Source organism: Paramormyrops kingsleyae, chromosome 22 (assembly GCF_048594095.1).
Source record: "Paramormyrops kingsleyae isolate MSU_618 chromosome 22, PKINGS_0.4, whole genome shotgun sequence".
NCBI classification, from domain to species: Eukaryota; Metazoa; Chordata; class Actinopteri; order Osteoglossiformes; family Mormyridae; genus Paramormyrops; species Paramormyrops kingsleyae.
In genome coordinates, this window is record NC_132818.1 from 944,081 (window position 1) to 961,641 (window position 17,561).

General features: G+C 43.4%; 1 protein-coding gene across 1 annotated transcript in view; it reads left to right on the forward strand.

Annotated features, from left to right (window-relative positions):
* Nucleotides 1-17,561, forward strand: part of ttyh3a (tweety family member 3a) — a 59,633-nt gene that overhangs the window by 12,648 nt on the left and 29,424 nt on the right. Inside the window, exon 2 of the mRNA XM_072704835.1 lies at nt 8,351-8,520. Coding sequence (XP_072560936.1) covers nt 8,351-8,520 — 170 coding nt within the window. The remainder of the gene's footprint in view (nt 1-8,350; nt 8,521-17,561) is intronic.

Below are 17,561 nucleotides of genomic sequence, written 5' to 3' on the forward strand. Positions count from 1 at the left end.
AATGCATTATGGGAAATGACATACTGAAACATGATGTCATTTACCAATGTTTTTAATGGTCAGGAATTGTGCCTTGCAGAAGCCTAATATACTGAAGCATAATCTTTATCTATTTGCGAGCCGTCATTTTTGGATATCATTTTACTGTGTCAGTCTGTCTGGAGGCTTCAGGGGCCAAAAAGGATTTGACTGTTATCTTTGATTTTTCCATTGAATTGCAGATAAGAACATGAATGGCCTCCTCTCGTTTGTAAATTTGTCTCATCAAGCTTGTTTGAGGAGAACTTAACAAATAGCTCAAAATTGCTAAATAGCAAAATAAAGGAACCCAAGGTTTTGCTTGCACGAACAGGAAGACTATTCCATACCCTAACTACACGCAATGTAAAGAAGTGCTTTCTCAAATCCAGTTTAAAATGTTCTCCTGCTAATTTCCGCCTATTTAAACGAGATCTTCTTTTTTTAATTAATACTGAAGTAACTATTTGGGTGAACAGCATCCAGACCTGTTAAAATCTTTTATACCTCGATCATGTCCCCCCTTAGTCTCCTTACCTCGAGACTAAACAGATTCATCTCAGCTACCCTCTCCTCATAGGACATTCCTCTAAGACCAGGAACCATTGTCATAGCCCTACGTTGAACCCTTTCTAAGGCAGCTGTTAATGTTTTTTAAGGTAAGTGACCAAACCTGCACACAATATTCTAGGTGGGGGTCTTACCAATGACTTGTATAATCTCAGCATCACCTCTCTTGACTTAAACTCCACACACCTATAGATGTAACCCAACATCCTATTGGCCTTTTTAATTGCTTCCCCACACTGACAAGAGTGGGACATGGAAACATCAACATACACACCAATACCATCCTTCTTATAATGAGCTTCCTTTATGAAATATGGGTGTTGTATTAGCATGCTTCCAATCAGAAGGTACCACACCAGCAGGTAAGAATTTCTGAAACAGTAAAGTTAAAGGTTGGCTAATAATTTCCCTCATCTTCTTTAAAAGTATAGGTAAGATGCCATCAGGGCCTTGCGATTTGTTTTTTTTTAGCTTAGCTAGGCTTTGTAGCACATCAGCTTCAGTTATATTAGTCATACAGTAGATGACGCTGGATTAGTAATAAGAATGGGTATGTTACTCGTGTCCTCTACAGTGAACCTGTGCAAAACATCATTAAACTCGGTTAGCTATATCAATTTAATTTTCAATTATAAGACCCTTACTATCCTGCAGATTAGTGATTAGCTTTTAGAGCTCTTTTGGAGTTAACATTAAAAGTTTCTTCCAATATTTTATCTTTAGCCTTTAATGTAACCTTCCTTTTGACATTCTGCTTAGAGAGTCTAACATTATTTTTTTTAACTCAGTCTGTAGACTTAAATACTCCTGCTTTATTACAACATCCTTAGTTATTTTTCATTTGTGGAAGAGAGGCTTTTTCCTCCTGACTTTCTTCTTAATTTCAGTAGTAGTTGGTTGCAGTTTCCTAGGTTTAGTTTTGCTGGAATGATAATGATTTGCTTCATGAGAGAACCCAAAAAATGCTTACAGAATAAGACTAGAAGCCTTAGATGAGATGAGATGACATTAGGTCATCCTTTCTCTAAGGCAGCGTTTCCCAATCCAGTCCTCGGGGACCTGCAGATAGTTCACATTTTTGCTTCCTCCTAACTCCCTCCCATACAGTGCCAGCAGGGAGTTAGGAGGGAGCAAAAGCCTAGACTGTCTGCGGATCCTCAAGAACCAGATTGGGAAACACTGCTATAGGACCAGTTCAGTTCAGTTCAGTTCAATTTTATTTATATAGCACATTTATCAACAACCGTGGTTGACCAAAGTGCTTAACAATATCTGACACTCACACATAAACTAGCCAAAAACAATTATTATAAGTCACGATATCTCAACTCAGCTCGAAATAAAAGCCAAAGAATACAGATGGGTCTTAAGCAACGACTTAAATGTTCCAACAGTCTGAGCAGTTCTTATGTGTACAGGTAAACTATTCCACAAATTTGGTGCCACCACTGAAAAAGCTCGGTCACCTTTATTTTTTAACCTTGCTCTTGGAACATCAAGGAGCACCTGATTGGATGACCTCAGTGCTCTAGCTGGAGTATGAACATGTAAAAGCTCTGATAAATAAGCAGGTGCCAACCCATTTAAAGTCTTATAAACAAACAATAGAACCTTAAAAACAGTCCTATAACGGACAGGAAGCCAGTGAAGTGAAGCTAAGACTGGGGTAATATGCTCGTACTTTTTAGTCCGTTAAGACGAGCTGCTGCATTCTGGACTAACTGTAAACGTTGAATACATGACACATCCAAACCAACATATAAAGAGTTACAGTAGTCTAGTCTAGTTGTTATAAAAGCATGAATCACACTTTCAAATTCCTTACGTGGCAAGTATGGCTTGACTTTAGCAAGCAGTCTCAGTTGAAAGAAACTGGCTTTTACAACAGAACTAATCTGTTTTTCAAATTTAAGATCACTGTCAAAAATCACACCAAGATTCCTAATAAAAGGACGAACATACCAACCTAAATTACCAAGTCCATCTACACAACCACTTAAATCCCCAGGACGACCAAACACAACGATCTCAGTCTTGTTCTCATTTAGACAAAGAAAATTCTGATTCAGCCATCTCTTTAAATCTCTTAAGCAATTAAATAATGACAGCATCTCATGCCAACATAGGTCCCGCTCTGCACTCAACGGAGGGATAAAGTCCATCAAGATAATACCCAGCCATTGTGCTAAATTTCCACATCTGGGCCTATCCCTTTCCTGTTTAACAATGGAGATCTCGAGCAGCCCCATCCTCCAACTATGGGATTAGGGCACAGCCACAAAAAAATAATTCAGCATCTAAGCATATGGATTAAAATCTTGTATGTATGTAAACCTATCCCCCCCCAACTCCCTAAAGCTGACTTTGCTTGCATTTCCTTCAGGGAATATTTCGTTCAGTCACACAAAATATCTGCAGTTCTTCTGCCCTGGGCTTCTGGTGTCTTCTAAAAACACGGAGGCTGGTCAGGAGGTCAGGTGTGGCTGTTTGATCTTGAGCATGCATAGGTTTGCAGGCTAGCCACTTGTTAGACATGATGCAAATAGAAGTAAAATCTCTGCTGAGACACAGCTGAGAGATTCATTTGCGTGTGGTTAATTTTTTGATGGCTGATGCCAGCTGGAACCATCTGTTTTCTCTGTCCCAGTGTCGTCCATCCTGGGCCAAAGTGCTTCCTCAGCAACTGACCAGAACAAGGGGTTTAAGGCGTCAAAATATCTGTCACATATAATCAGTGTCGGAACAGAATCGAAAATCTAATTTGTTTTCAGAACTGCTATTTTTGCCTCTGCGTGTTGTGGTGGTAGCGATTTCCCTTCGGAGTTCAGGAAAAGGGCTCTCATGGGGCCATCCTGAAGTAGTGGCAACTTAATGGGCTTATTTTTCAGCGATGTTCAGCTACATGTAAAGGAAAGAGTCTCCGGAAGGGCACATCAGGTGGGGGCGGTTTTGCTTTTGGAAATGAGGTTATAAAAACAGCAGTGAATCATTTTTCTTGTACTTGAGACCTTACTGTATTATCCTAAGCTCAGTACAGGTGCATTGTTGAACAAATCTGCTTTCCTGTATCATGAAAATTATAAATTCAAACGATGCCACTTTAGAGGTAGAATCCTTTGCCAAGCAGTCTGAAACTTTTCTTTTACCTCTTCCCTGGTTCATGGGTTTTTGGGATTAGTTCCCATTCCACCTCTCCTCCACGGCCTTGTCACTTTCCAGTCCGGGACGGTTTGGCTCTGGTGAAGAAAATGCCGCTGGCTTCAGCTGCCCGATCCCTCGCTGTGACTAGATGCTGGGGCTGGAAGTCACCTTCACCAGATGAGCCCTTTGTAACTGTTTATTTTCTGGTTTATGCTCTATCTACAGATACATCACCTCCTTAGTTACTGTAAAGACAGGCGGAGACTCCCAACACTTCTAATTAATTTCTGAATGTGCTCAAAGACAAGGTAGATCTCTGGTAGTTTTAGAATGGCCAGCTTGAGTATTACTTTGGTGACGCTTGTTTATTAGCAACTGTCAAGTGGGCTAGCAGCGGTCTACAACAACGGGGAATCAAAGATGTGGCCAGGTATCTCTACTGGCCCTAGTCATTGTTGCGCCTGAGGTAAGGTGAAACTGGCTGGCAAGTCAACGCCCCTCAGAAGCTGGTGCCCTATGTCACCTATAGTACTGACCATCCTTAACGGGCACATTGTAGGAATTTGAGATTCAGCAGTTTTAAGTTGTCCTTTGACATGTAGTGCTGGAATTGCACCTTAGTTCTGATGAAAGACCTATTTAGCCACCTCTTCAAAAATGAAAACAATGTAAGCTACAATGTCGTCTTTTCCCTGTAATCAAACAGTATGGCAGTGTGTGGGGTTCGTGATTAGATGCAGTAAGTGGGATTGTGAAGGATTTCTTCTGTAGTCTTTGCTATGGTGTATTAGCTCATCTAAATTAAGTAGAGTGTGGTTTGTTAAAGGTTATCATGGATTTCCCCAAGCGGCTTCCCATCCGCCTCAGTTTTGCATCTTTGGTTGCAGGAGATTTTGTTGTTCATTAGTTTTTAACACAGACTGCAGTCTGTCTTCTAAAATTAGCTGGAGGCTGAGCAGCATCAGCAAGCGGGAATTGTGCCATCCTGTGTTTCATTTTTGTTCTTTGTATCCTAGCAATTTTTCTGCACGTCTGGTACAAAGGGTGAGGGTTGGGGGAGGATTGGTTACAGAATTAATCAGTATTGGGTTGTTCCCTTAATGAATATTAAACAAAGTAGTATATTTTGTCTGGCTTATTGGCAAAAAGCAAAGGCTCTAATTGTAATTGTTAATGTACAGTATCAAAAAGCATAGTTGTGTGGTTCAAACTGCTGTGTTGCTGTTGATCATCACTAGGGCTGGATTAATGTCTAGGCTAGCCCAGGCCATAGCCCGGGGTCTCGGCAAATGTCTGTTAAATCGATGAAATGTCCATGCCAATGTTAGCCTAGGGCTCCCAGAGAACTTAATCCAGCCTTGACCATCACATTGTTTCAGTTGATCGGAAGTGGTTCAGCGGTGAATTAATGTGCGTGAGAATGGCCAAAGGAACAAGCAGTAAAATGGGCCGCTTGGACGTCTCAGTTTGGGGCAGAGTCAGGTGACCTGCTTGTCCTCTCGGCTGGACCTTGTAACACATTCCTTATTGAGTATCATTTTGTCTCTCGGCCCAAGAACATACGTCCAACCCCCTTTTCTGAACCTGTATCCCGTGGCAATCCTTTCTGCGACTCACTTGTTTTCCTTGCCTGCGTGTTTGCCATGGGCTGAAGTTAAATCGTCTGACGCGTTATATGCAGAACCATCTATTTCCCCAGGCTGGCAATAGGGCAGAGGCGTCCTGGCTGTCAGTGTCATGAGACTCTGTAGGTAGTCCTTATCCAAGATCGCTGCCCAATGTAGATGGTCCTTATCCAAGACCGCTGTCCTAATAGTTCTGTGTAGTCGACTTTTCAAAAAGTTTTTGTTGGAACAGTATATATTGCAGATGGTGGAACGCTGATGAAAACTGTTTCGTGAATGATTTATTTGAATGATTAACAGAACTTGGAAACCATTTTAAGGATTTTAATGTTATCCAATTTTCACTTGCACTGTATTGCAAAAAATATTGGGACACCCCTCCAAATCATTGAATCCAGGTGTTCCAATCACTTCCATAGCCATAGGTGTGTAAAATCAAGCACCTAGGCATGCAGACTGCTTCTACAAACATTTGCGAAAGAATGGGTCACTCTCAGGAGCTCTGTGAATTCAAGCGTGGTACCATGATAGGACGTCACCTGTGCAATAAGTCCATTTGTGAATTTTCCTCGCTACTAAATATTCCACGGTCAACTGTTAGTGGTATTATAAGTGGAAGCAATTGGGAACAACAGCAACTCAGCCACAAAGTGGTAGGCCACGTAAAATCACAGAGTGGGGACAACACATGCTGTACCGCACAGTGTGCAGAAGTCGCCAACTGTCTGAAGAGTCAATAGCTACAGACCTCCAAACTTCAGAAACTACAGATGGCCAAGCAGCTGCATCCAAGCCTTACATCACCAAGTGCAATGTAAAGCATCGAATGCAGTGGTGTAAAGCACGCTGCCACTGGACTCTAAAGCAGTGGAGACGTGTTCTCTGGAGTGACGGATCACGCTTCTCTATCTGACAATCTGATTGACGAGTCTGGGTTTGGCGGTTGCCAGGGCTTGCCTAGACTCCGTTGTGCTAAGTGTAAAATTTGGTGGAGGGGGGATTATGGTGTGGGGTTGTTTTTCAGGGGTTGGGCTTGGCCCCTTAGTTCCACTCAAAGAAACTCTTAATGCTGCAGCATTTGAAGCCATTTTGGACAATTTCATGCTCCCACTTTTATGGGAACAGTTTGGAGATGACCCCTTCCTGTTCCAACATGACTGTGCACCAGTGCACAAAGCAAGGTCCATAAGGACATGGATGAGTGAGTCTGGTGTGGAGGAACTTGACTGGCCTGCACAGAGCCCTGACCTCAACCTGATAGAACACCTTTGGGATGAATTAGAGCACAGACTGCAAGCAAGGCCTTCTCATCCTGACCTCACAAACCCTCTCCTGGAAGAATGGTCAAAAATTCCCATAAACACACTCCTAAACCTTGTGGACAGCCTTCCTAGAAGACTTGAAGCTGCTATAGCTGCAAAGGGTGGACTCCATATTAAAGCCTATATGAATGGGATGTCATCAAAGTCCATGCAAAGGCAGGTATCCCAATACTTTTGGTAATATAGTGCACATCTGATTCAGAATATCTAGTACATCTCATTGACCCAGTTTTAATTATGTACTTTATCCAGTGGCATGACAAGATGCTTTTAGCATAACCTTCTGTGTGTGTGTGTGTGTGTGTGTGTGTGTGTGTGTGTGTGTGTGTGTGTGTGTGTGTAACCATTTAGCCTGCAGTTGGTTGTTTTGTATTGCATCAATATGCTGCTCAATGAAAGCTTGTGACATCAAGAATTTGCTAAATGAATCTGTTAACAAATACTTTTTTCCCAAAAAAGGATGTTGAAAATGTCTTGCAGAGGAAAATCATACTGATGTATAGTACCTTTTGCTTCCCAACTAAAAGGTCTGTTAAGGGAACTGCTCAGTCTGTGGCTGTGGCCCAGTGTAGAGACTCTCATTAGGACAGTAAGATGCTCCAGTATGCTCGTCTTCCTGAGAGCCCTCCATAGATTGACATGGGCAACACAATGAAAGGCTTTGTTGCAATTCTTATAGCATATGTTGACTTCCTGGTGTCCAGTTATCCATTGTTTGCTGGCATTCCTTGGTCTTGGATTCTGCTAGTACAGCAGGTAATTCCCTTTCTATGTGGGCCTAGAGTCTGGGTTTAATGGTCTTTAGTGTAATCTCCCTTACATATGATGTTTGTAATATGCTATGTGTCTCATTTTAGATCTCTCTGGACAAAAATATCTGCTGAATAAAGTACATGTAAATGATATGATGGAAACACGCACCCTAATGAAAATCACCTCAATTGCCGAATTAATTGGATATTCTGAAGGTTTAATAATTGGTCCTTGTGATCAAAGGGTATTTATGTTGATGTTTTTGTTGTTTTTAAATTAGATTTTAATTATCAGCCAATGACAGTCACTTAACATGCCTTCTCCGCACTAAGGGGGAGGTCCGAACAAATACATGTGCCATCTTCATCTTAGTGTTTGGTTCACTGTGCTTTGACATCTACAATGACGAGCTTTGTCCTGAAAATGAACGGCAAGGCTGAACTACCATCACCGCTCAGAACTGGCAGTTGGGCCTGTTTTGTAGCACAGACGTTCTGCTAAATGTGAGCACTGAGGTGTGCTGGGGGGTCCTAAACGGAGCCATGCCACTGCAGTTAAGTTACAAAAACTCCTTTCAACTAATTATAGATGTGAAACATGGTTGGAAATCAGGTTTAATGGGATAGTAAAACTTAACTGCTGTTAAAGTGAATGTGCAGTACAGCTAGCGACTCAAAGTACTGTGGTCAACCTGGGCAAACCATATATTTCAACGAGGCAATGACTAGCAACAGTGAATATGTCCTGGTATCTGTTGCTATTTCCCTTTACAACTAGTCAAAGTTGTTTGTAGTAACTATGAATCCATTCACCCCCTAGGGGCACTGGTGGTTACAGTCAAAATCCTTGTTCTGCTCTGTTGTGTAAACTGCTTATAGAAGTTGTTTGGGTTCCATTGTGATGTCATTTCCTGTCTCCCAGTCCCTCCTGCTTCTGGGCGGCGTGGCGCTGGCTTGCCTGGCCCTCGACCTCCTCTTCCTGCTTTTCTACTCCTTCTGGCTCTGCTGCCGGCGCCAAAAGAACGAGGATCAGCCCAACGCCGACTGCTGCTGCACAGCCTGGTGTGTCATCATCGCCACCCTGGTCTGCAGGTAAGTCCTCTCTGACCTCCTGTGGACTCCCACCAAGAGGTTGCCGTTAGCAGAATAGCTAGCGTTTGCCTTCAGCTGTCTGATCCTTTCAAGGAGCAAAACCCCGCTGTTCGTAATGTTATTGCAAACTGCATCCATTTTACCAGGTTTGTATTTCCCGTATAAACCATCCATCCATTTTCTGCAACCGCTTTTCCTGTTCAGGGTCACAGGCTATGGGTGCAAAGCAGGGAACAGCCCTGGATGGGGTATAAACCATTAACCATCTATCAATTTTATCCATAATGCACAAAGCCCAGGGTGCAAGACAGGGATATTCTAGACCGGGTGTGAATCCGATACAAGATATTTGCTTGCTCACTATGGCTGCTTTAGGAATGTTAATTCAGCTAGCCGCAGATATTAACTGCGGACGTCAGAGAAAGCACACGCAGGTAATTCACAGGGAAATGTCCACACGCACGTGATTGGGGCAGGAATTGAACCTCCCAGCCCTGAGTCAGGGTGCAGTGCTACCCACTGAGCCGTCATCCCAGCCCTGAGTCAGGGTGCAGTGCTACCCACTGAGCCGTCATCCCAGCCCTGAGTCAGGGTGCAGTGCTACCCACTGAGCCGTCATCCCAGCCCTGAGTCAGGGTGCAGTGCTACCCACTGAGCCGTCATCCCAGCCCTGAGTCAGGGTGCAGTGCTACCCACTGAGCCGTCATCCCAGCCCTGAGTCAGGGTGCAGTGCTACCCACTGAGCCGTCATCCCAGCCCTGAGTCAGGGTGCAGTGCTACCCACTGAGCCGTCATCCCAGCCCTGAGTCAGGGTGCAGTGCTACCCACTGAGCCGTCATTCCAGCCCTGAGTCAGGGTGCAGTGCTACCCACTGAGCCGTCATTCCATCTAAAAACTAGACCTGTTATGGGAAGGACTGCAAATTGATATCTCTGCTACATTAAGTTGTTAAATCATCAAAACGAATTTCCCACAGCCCGGGCAGGGATCTCATCCAGTGAGTTTCCGCAGTAATTTCGTCAGGAAGCGTGCAATCTGTGTTTAGTTAGGGTTTTGCAGGCTTCGGCAGTGTGCAGAAATGGGACACAAGAAAACAGTGAGATTAAGGGGCTTAAAAACCAAGCTTTCTCCTTCAGGGCGTCAACAGAAGGTCTATGTGGGTTACGCAGCATTCAGGCAGACGCGTGACACAAGGTACGTCTGGGCATAAGCCTCGGTACTCGCTGGAGCACTGAGCCCTTGTAGCAGAATCGTGCAGATTCACAGGGGGGTGACCAGCTGTTTATTGTCCTGATTTACAGCATAGGACATGTTTACAGGAAATGATCATAGGTCTATGGCACATGCCTGCACAGCCTTTCAGTGACTTATGGTGTCACAGCTGTTGGGCCTGAGTCTGGAGTGTCTTATTGCTCTGTCATTCTCGAGTTTAGTGTATACTTTATGATTTCCTCCCCAGGTATTATCAGTCTTCCAACTGCATTTCCAGGCCAGGTCACGAGGAGCCTGGAGCCTTTACCAGGCATTAGATGCTGCAGGGCTGGGCTACACCCTGCTCGGGATGGCAGTGTATCACAGCCACAGAAAATCTGGAAACACCAATTAGCCTAACGGCGTGTTTTTGGATTGTGGGTGTAAGCCCAGGTGACTCAAGGAAAACATGAAACTCCAAGCATAAATTGTTGCTAGCATCAGAAACCTCTCATTCATTTTTTTTATTACGCTTCTGTCCAAATGGTCCAAACACACACACACACACACGTATCTTGTGTGTTTGGTCATGATTTCCATTAACAGTGTTTGGTGGGAATACTCAATGGTGAAGATTCTGGAGAGGAATTCGAGTGCCTGTACCTAGCTAAGGCAGCACTATGCAGCTCCCTTAATGTTGGTCATTTCATCCTCACTGATGCCTGGAATAAAGAGTTCTCACGCGGTGCACAGACTCTGCTCCGAGTGTAATTTGTTTCACTGTGCTTGTCAGAAGCTTCTCTGTCGAATCTCCATTGACTGATTTTCGTGCCTCAGCTGTTAAAGTCATAGCGGGGGCTTGGTCTGTGGTGTCGGCAAACAGTCGTAAAATAGATGGATGAAACATGACGATCCGAAGCAGATGGCTGGTCTTTCACCAAATTGGCTTCAAAGAAATTTTTGAGAAAACTTTGCTTATTGTAGTAAGGGAAGACCAGGTAAGATTTCATGTTGTGTGCTATTTGTCTTGGTGTGGATTTCACTAGGAATGCCATGAATTTCCCCAGAAGAAATAAGAACTGTATCTGCTTTGCTGCAAAGGTAATTATCTTGCCTTTTCTTTGTGGAAATGTTGCACCACATTAGTTTAATAAAAGGTATTTAACATGCTGTAACTGGCCTTTGTCTTTTAAAGAAGAATTATGATAGTCTGCTTTGTGCTTAATGTGCCGTTGCGCAAATTATTACATTCGGTTGTTTCGTGTGAAGTTTTATCTTGGGGATGGGGGAGTGCAAAAATTTACACTCCATAATCGATTTGCATCCCTTTCGTAAATCGGGGAGCATACAGTGGATGGGGTCAAGGGAGATTCCGAGTGTGATGGAAATGGATCGGAGGCTCGGCGAATGACAGAATAATTCAGTGCTTATCTGACTGGTATGCAAATATCCGCTTGGGAGAAGCAGGCCTGCACTATCAGCAGTGGTGATTACACCCACACCTAGCTTTAATAACCCTCTGCGGGATAAGCCATCTGCCTTGGGCTCTGCTATCGGCACATCCCTCTGCCTGTGCGGTCCACGTCTCCCACAGTCCGCCCGTGCCAGAGACAGATAGATGGGAGCCTATAAAGTGATATCCAGCGATTACGGTACGGGTGGCCAGTTTTTACAAGGGATACTTGACGTCTGTAATGTTTTATAAAAGCTCAGCGTGGTGCTGCAGCCTTGGCAGCATGTCGAAAGATTTCAGAATTTACAGTAGCTGTCGACAAGCCACGAGTGTGTGGAAACCAGCCAAATGAGGTCTATGATATGGCCTGCCCTCTGCGCATATTGTAACTGTCTGGAGGTCTGAGGAAGGAAGTCTAGTGTGAGTGTATGGCCACCACTTCACTCTGCAGTGGTATGAATGGAATAAGTTGAGCTATTTCTCATGGCTTCTTACAGGAATGGTAGGTTGATTTCGATGACATGCAAAGGTACGTTGTTTTGGGAATAGCACTGCCATATTTCTGCGATTTAGAGCAACTCTTTGAAGCCTACGTTATGGTTGTATGTAACTCTGACACATGGGTGTGCAATGCTATCAAACTGAACACAAAATGTGGCCCACTCCAGCTGTTAAGTTCTACGACCCCTGTAAACACCTGATGAGTAAAAGATCAGGCCTATCTTCACCATAAGGCCAGCTGTCTTTGACAGTAATGGCGCTTTTCCACTGACATGCAGGAAACAGGCCAAACCCTAGCCGTATTACGAAGAGACACTAGTCATAGCGTGGTTCCTGCTCACAAAAAACTGGAGATGCTTGTTTACTGTCCACTTGGTGTACATTATGATTTACTATGTGCTAATTTCCATTAGCACATCTGAGAATTGCTGTGTTGTGTTATCAGCATTGAACACCAGCAGAATTATCATTAGCTTGCATCAATTTGCATTGCAAATCCATTCCTTTAAGCTGTTCTATGGTACTTTTTAATGTAGGAGGTTGGAAATTTTCAAGTTCTGATCAATCGCAATGTGTGATACTACTAATAATGAATAATGTATAGATATGCCCTTTTTTCCCCCAGATAAGCTTATTTAGTCTTGCTTTCGGTCATATCAGAGTACATAAGAAAAGCACCATGAGAGACTCCCCCTGAAAATGAAGTCTCTGCGGTCTTTTGAACCCATAATTGACTTTGGGCCCTTGTCATCCACATGAAAGTCAGTCTCCCTTAATTGTTTAGCAAGTAATGGCAGTGTTTCTCACTGTTGTTAAGATAAGGTCAGTTCATTTGTGTTATCCCCCCTCCTCGCTATCGCTTCTTCTGGATCTTGGAAGTATCCGTCAGCAGTTTTTGAAGCACCTTGGGAATTTTTCTGAATCGCTGGCCCCAATTTAAAGGGGAAAGAGAGGCACTTTTGCACATGACCATCCAGCTACAAGTAAACCAACGGGCACCATTGGAGGTCAAATGACATTGGCACACCCTTCTGTTTGGGTTTGGCAAACTGCGAAGGACGTTGAGGCTTTGGAATGATGTTGGTGATTAGCTTGGAGTAACGACTATAGGACCTCATAGTCCTGTAGGAAGACATGAATTCTCTAGCTGTCAGTTTTGGTCCCTGTTGGCTGCTGTGTAGGGCACGCTGCTCTGTGCTAAAGCAGGGAACTGTTGGACTATACTGTAATAGATAGTGTGTCTGGTTTCTGTATTTGTGATGACAATGTCCAGCAAAATAAAGATGCTGGTTCTGTTACCGGAAAGGTTTGCGTTTCATTAGGGGATTAGCTATTGGTTTGCTAAGCCTGTACTTAGCAGTGAAATATCCAGCTATTTACAAGTGTATAACCATAAAAATAAAGTTAATAGTTGGGCACGCAAAGAAGCATGTTACTGTGAGCAATAAGGTAACCATTATCCTGATAGGCCCCCCACCTATCTTCAAAGTTGCTTGAGGCTTATATATATCTTGTTTCATCTGAACAACAGTCTATACCCCCCCCCCCCCCCAAAAAAAAAAATTAAATAAATAAAAATCACAAGAAAACTTCTAAAATCTCTCTGTGATGTTTCCTCTGTTTGTCTGAGCTCCTGTGATTACGGCGTTATTATCTGTAGACACAGCAGGGAATTGGGTCTTTTAAGATGGCCCCTCCCCTGCTGATCCTTTGAAGTGGAACAGTGTTATGGAGATCACTAGAGCAGAGTGGAAAATCTGTTCACCGTTTCCGGCAACTTATGATAAAGATGGACGGGAATTAAATGATGATTGATAGGCTGACAGACACATTTTTCAAAGAAAGGTGTAGTCGCTTGGTTGCATGGGGAATAGGATCCCTCAGCTGAAGGAAGCGCCAGGAGTTAAATAGAAATTTATTACATGCCTCACACCATTCATTCATTCGTTCATTGACCATCAATTCTGCAGTAATATTGTGTTTTGGTACAATCCGGCCAAGAGACTCATTGATTGGACTTGTATGTGCTTGGGATGAGCAGCTGTGTACTTATGAACCACATTGCTTTTACAGTGGTTTTGGGAGCTGTCTCAGGGGGCACCTTTGTTGCTTGCATGTGTTACGTGTGCGTCTGGCTTGCCCGCTAATTACCCCATTTATGGGACTGTTCAAAGGGAGACTGATGTAGATGCTGTCTGAATTGACACGTGGTGGTCAGATTCCTGGGCGCCAAGATGGTGTCTGTGTGTATTACCCTATATAATAATTTTGTGCTTGCATGCATATATGTACAATAAGATAAGGTGAACTTTATTGATCCCAGGGGGATATTTTTGTATATGAAGTAGAGTATGTAAAATTCACAGATACAAACGTGTAGTGCAAAGGGAAGACAGTGAAGGACAGCACATGGTACTTATAGTGCTAACAAATTTAAAAAGTACTAAGAATGTCCTGAAAACAGAATATCAAGGAAATAAATGTAAATATAAATTAACGGATAGAGTATGAAATCAGTATTTGGTGTATTATAAAGTACCAGTCGAAAGGCTGATACTTGCTGGAAGCTAAGTTTTGCACAATGTTGTGTTTTATATTAATTTTATGTTTTGGTTAAAAAAACTTAAATGAAAGCACATTGCAAAAGAAGAGCATCAAAAACACAATCATCAAAAGTGTTCAAGAAAATTGAAAATTTAGCTCAGATTCTTAAATTCCTCTAAATAGCTACCACTTGTCCAGCATCAGATACGGGCTACTGGCTCTCTGCAGGGTATCACCTGCCCAGTCTTCCCAGCTGCCCAGCAGCGGCTCCCGGGGACTTTGATTGCTTGTGGGTTGCTATGCTTTGACTTTTCTAAGACGGGGCTGGCCAGCCCATAGCTTTGAGTTGACCATCACCTCTACGGCAGGTAGTTTCACAGTTTTGAGGTGTGACTTGGGGTCTCACTGCCCAGCCAGCTGCAATCCTGATGGAAGTGCATGCCTTTGTGTGCTTTGGCAGCCACGGTGCTTCCAGTGTGTGTTTGTGTTTATACATAAATACAAAAGTTTTATATGCTTGTCATTCTTTCTGCGCCTCCTATTAATGATGCCTGGCTGTTTGGAGGTTGCTGTTAATATGTCTGGCATCACGGTGTCTATTACCACACATTATCCATCTTCTCACTGCTTATCCTGGCCAGCATTGACATATTCTTTCTTGTGCTAATGCTTATGGCAAACAAGTAATTGCTATAAGACTACACAAGAAGCCCAAGCCTCCCCCCCATTGAATTAGTCAATGTAAGTTAATTTTATTTGTGTGTATAGCTTTATCTGCATCTAAACTACATGCCAAAGGAGCTAACTCTCTTCACAGAAACCACTCTTCTCTAATCTCCCAGAAACGCTTTGTTGTTCCAGCCCTTACTTCTGTAACATGGTGAGGTCACCTCGTAACACAATTCTTATTGGCTGCCTACCTGCAAGGATCTGTGTGCAGACTGCAAGACAGGTGGAATGTGTAGTGCAACCTGACCAATCGGCACACTGCTGAGCACACTGGGCTCATCAGCGCTGACTAACATTAATAGACATGTACTTTATGAGAAATAATGTTTTTGGAACATTGAGGAATATAAATCTCTTCTAGTAAAGCCCATAAATAATATTATGAACAGTGAAAATTAGCATAATAGTACCCCTTTAAAAGTGTAATCTAACAAATTGAACTTCATTGCTGATCGTTTTGGAAGAATTACTTTCAGCAACATATACATTAATATTTCCTTTGAAACCAGCATAAATGCAGTCTATGGAAGGTTCTTGTATGCTTTTTCTGAATAGATGAAAGCTTATTGGTGAATGTATTCTGAATTTTTTTTTTCCGATTTTGTCGAAACCCAGAGTGGCCATTTATCATTTTGCACATCATCTTTAGCCATTGGCATTTGTAAGTATTGTAAATAAAGTCGTTATCATTGAGTTTTGAGTTTCGTAATTTTCAAGGTCAATGTTTTTTAGTAGACTAGCTTGGTAGTTAGCTTGCTAACCAAGCTATATGTGTTCATATTGAGCAATTAGGCCTTGGAGCGACATAGCAGACACTGCAGCTAATGTTGACTTCATTCCGAAGAATTCCTTTGATGCAGGAGAGCAGAATTTTACCTATAAGTAGCTGACCTGCTAAAATAAGAGAAAAAGATCAGTTAAATGTCTTCTAGTGGCTGATTGGCTGTTTGCTCCAGTGGAAAGGTAAGGGTGTTTGTAACCGACCACAAATTGGCAGTGTGTTGTTGTGCTGTTCCTTTGATTTATGTGTTCTGCTGGGGGGGGGGGGGGGTCATAAACAAGTTTGTCACAGTGTGCCTTCCTCCGCCGGCCGCAGGCCCAGCAGATGGTGTCTCCGGTAGCTTCTAAAGCCTTGTTTTGTCATAATTTATTCTCCTCCTCCGTGATGCTGGGTGTCGGCCATCACAGGACCGGTTCGCTCCGTGGAATCCTGCCATTTCTGTTTTCGTCCGTCTTGCGTCTTGCGGCGACGTGCCTGTCTCACTCTGCTCCTTTGTGTCCAGAGGTTTTTGGGGTGGGGGGTCGTGTCTTGGCAGAGAGCACAGAAGTGCTTGGGTGGGGTTGAGACCACCAGCTGCATTTCAATTGGGATGGGGGGGGGAGTATGAAAGAAAGGGACACAGAGGGTTTGGTCTATCTGGTGACGTGGGGGTGTCTTGGGGGGTGGGGGAGGGGATGACTGAGGCAGCTCTGGATATGGGGAGGTGCGATGAGCCTGTTGGGGCAGGACGCCACCCCTAGCAATAGCGAAGCCCCCTCCTTTTGTTTCCTGATTTCCATCTGCAATGTCCCATCTCGATTTGCAAGCCTCCTGGGCCCTGCATATTAAAGCCAAAAGGGGGGAGCCCAGCCTTCCCCTTGAGCTGTGGGGGAGGCGGAATACACCATTTAAATCTGAATAGAGGGGGGGCACAGGGCGTTGGCCTTTAATGGCTGTTTTGCATATTAAGCTCTCTTAGCCAAATTAGCCCATTAATCTAGCCTGGTGCATATAATAAAACCTTCATATTACTCCCTTATTATCTAACCACAGCATGCTAATGATCTCTAATGATTTATCCTGATCTGTGATGGCCTCTCGCCTAAAACACTGTGCTGTGGCCCTTCATTAAAACCACTTGGTCCACATGTTAATTATTAGTTTATTTTAGTAACAGTGACAGACTCTCCTGCCATCATCACATTTTTAAGCTTAGATTATCATACGGCCGTTTTAAGATTTATGTTCCCTGTATGACGTTCCTACAGCTCTGCAGCTGCCTGGTGAAATGGCGCAGATTTGGTAACCGGATTTACGGCGGCACTGGATCCACGTGATAACACTGCAGTGCCCCGCCAGGATCCAGAGCTTCAGTCTGCGGCTGGTGAGGGTAATTAATTTCAGGCATTGCTAATTGAGTGCCGAGCAGAAAATGATGTCTTTGACTGTCAGTGAGGACACTGACTGCCTTTCCTCCCCTCTGTGCATCCTTGACAGTAAATAAAAAGTTACAAACAAATTTTGCATGCCAGCCTGGACAGGCCGTGTGGATTTTACCCTGTTCTGTTGTCGTACAGTACCATTTCCGATAGTGCTATGAATCCAGGGCATCGCTGCTCCCATCGGCCCTGTGATCTGCGGAGGGAATGGATATATACATGTAGGGATGCTTTAAAAAATAATAAACTGATTTTCAGGACATGGGGAGATTTTTTTGGCAAATCCGTGAGGAATAACGAGTTTTGTAACAGAAGGTACACAAATTTGAGCTTGTTCTTTAACTTAAAACTTAATAGTGTTAAACCATGAGTCCATCTTTCCAACACACTATATACTGCCAATATAATAAAACCCAATATGTAT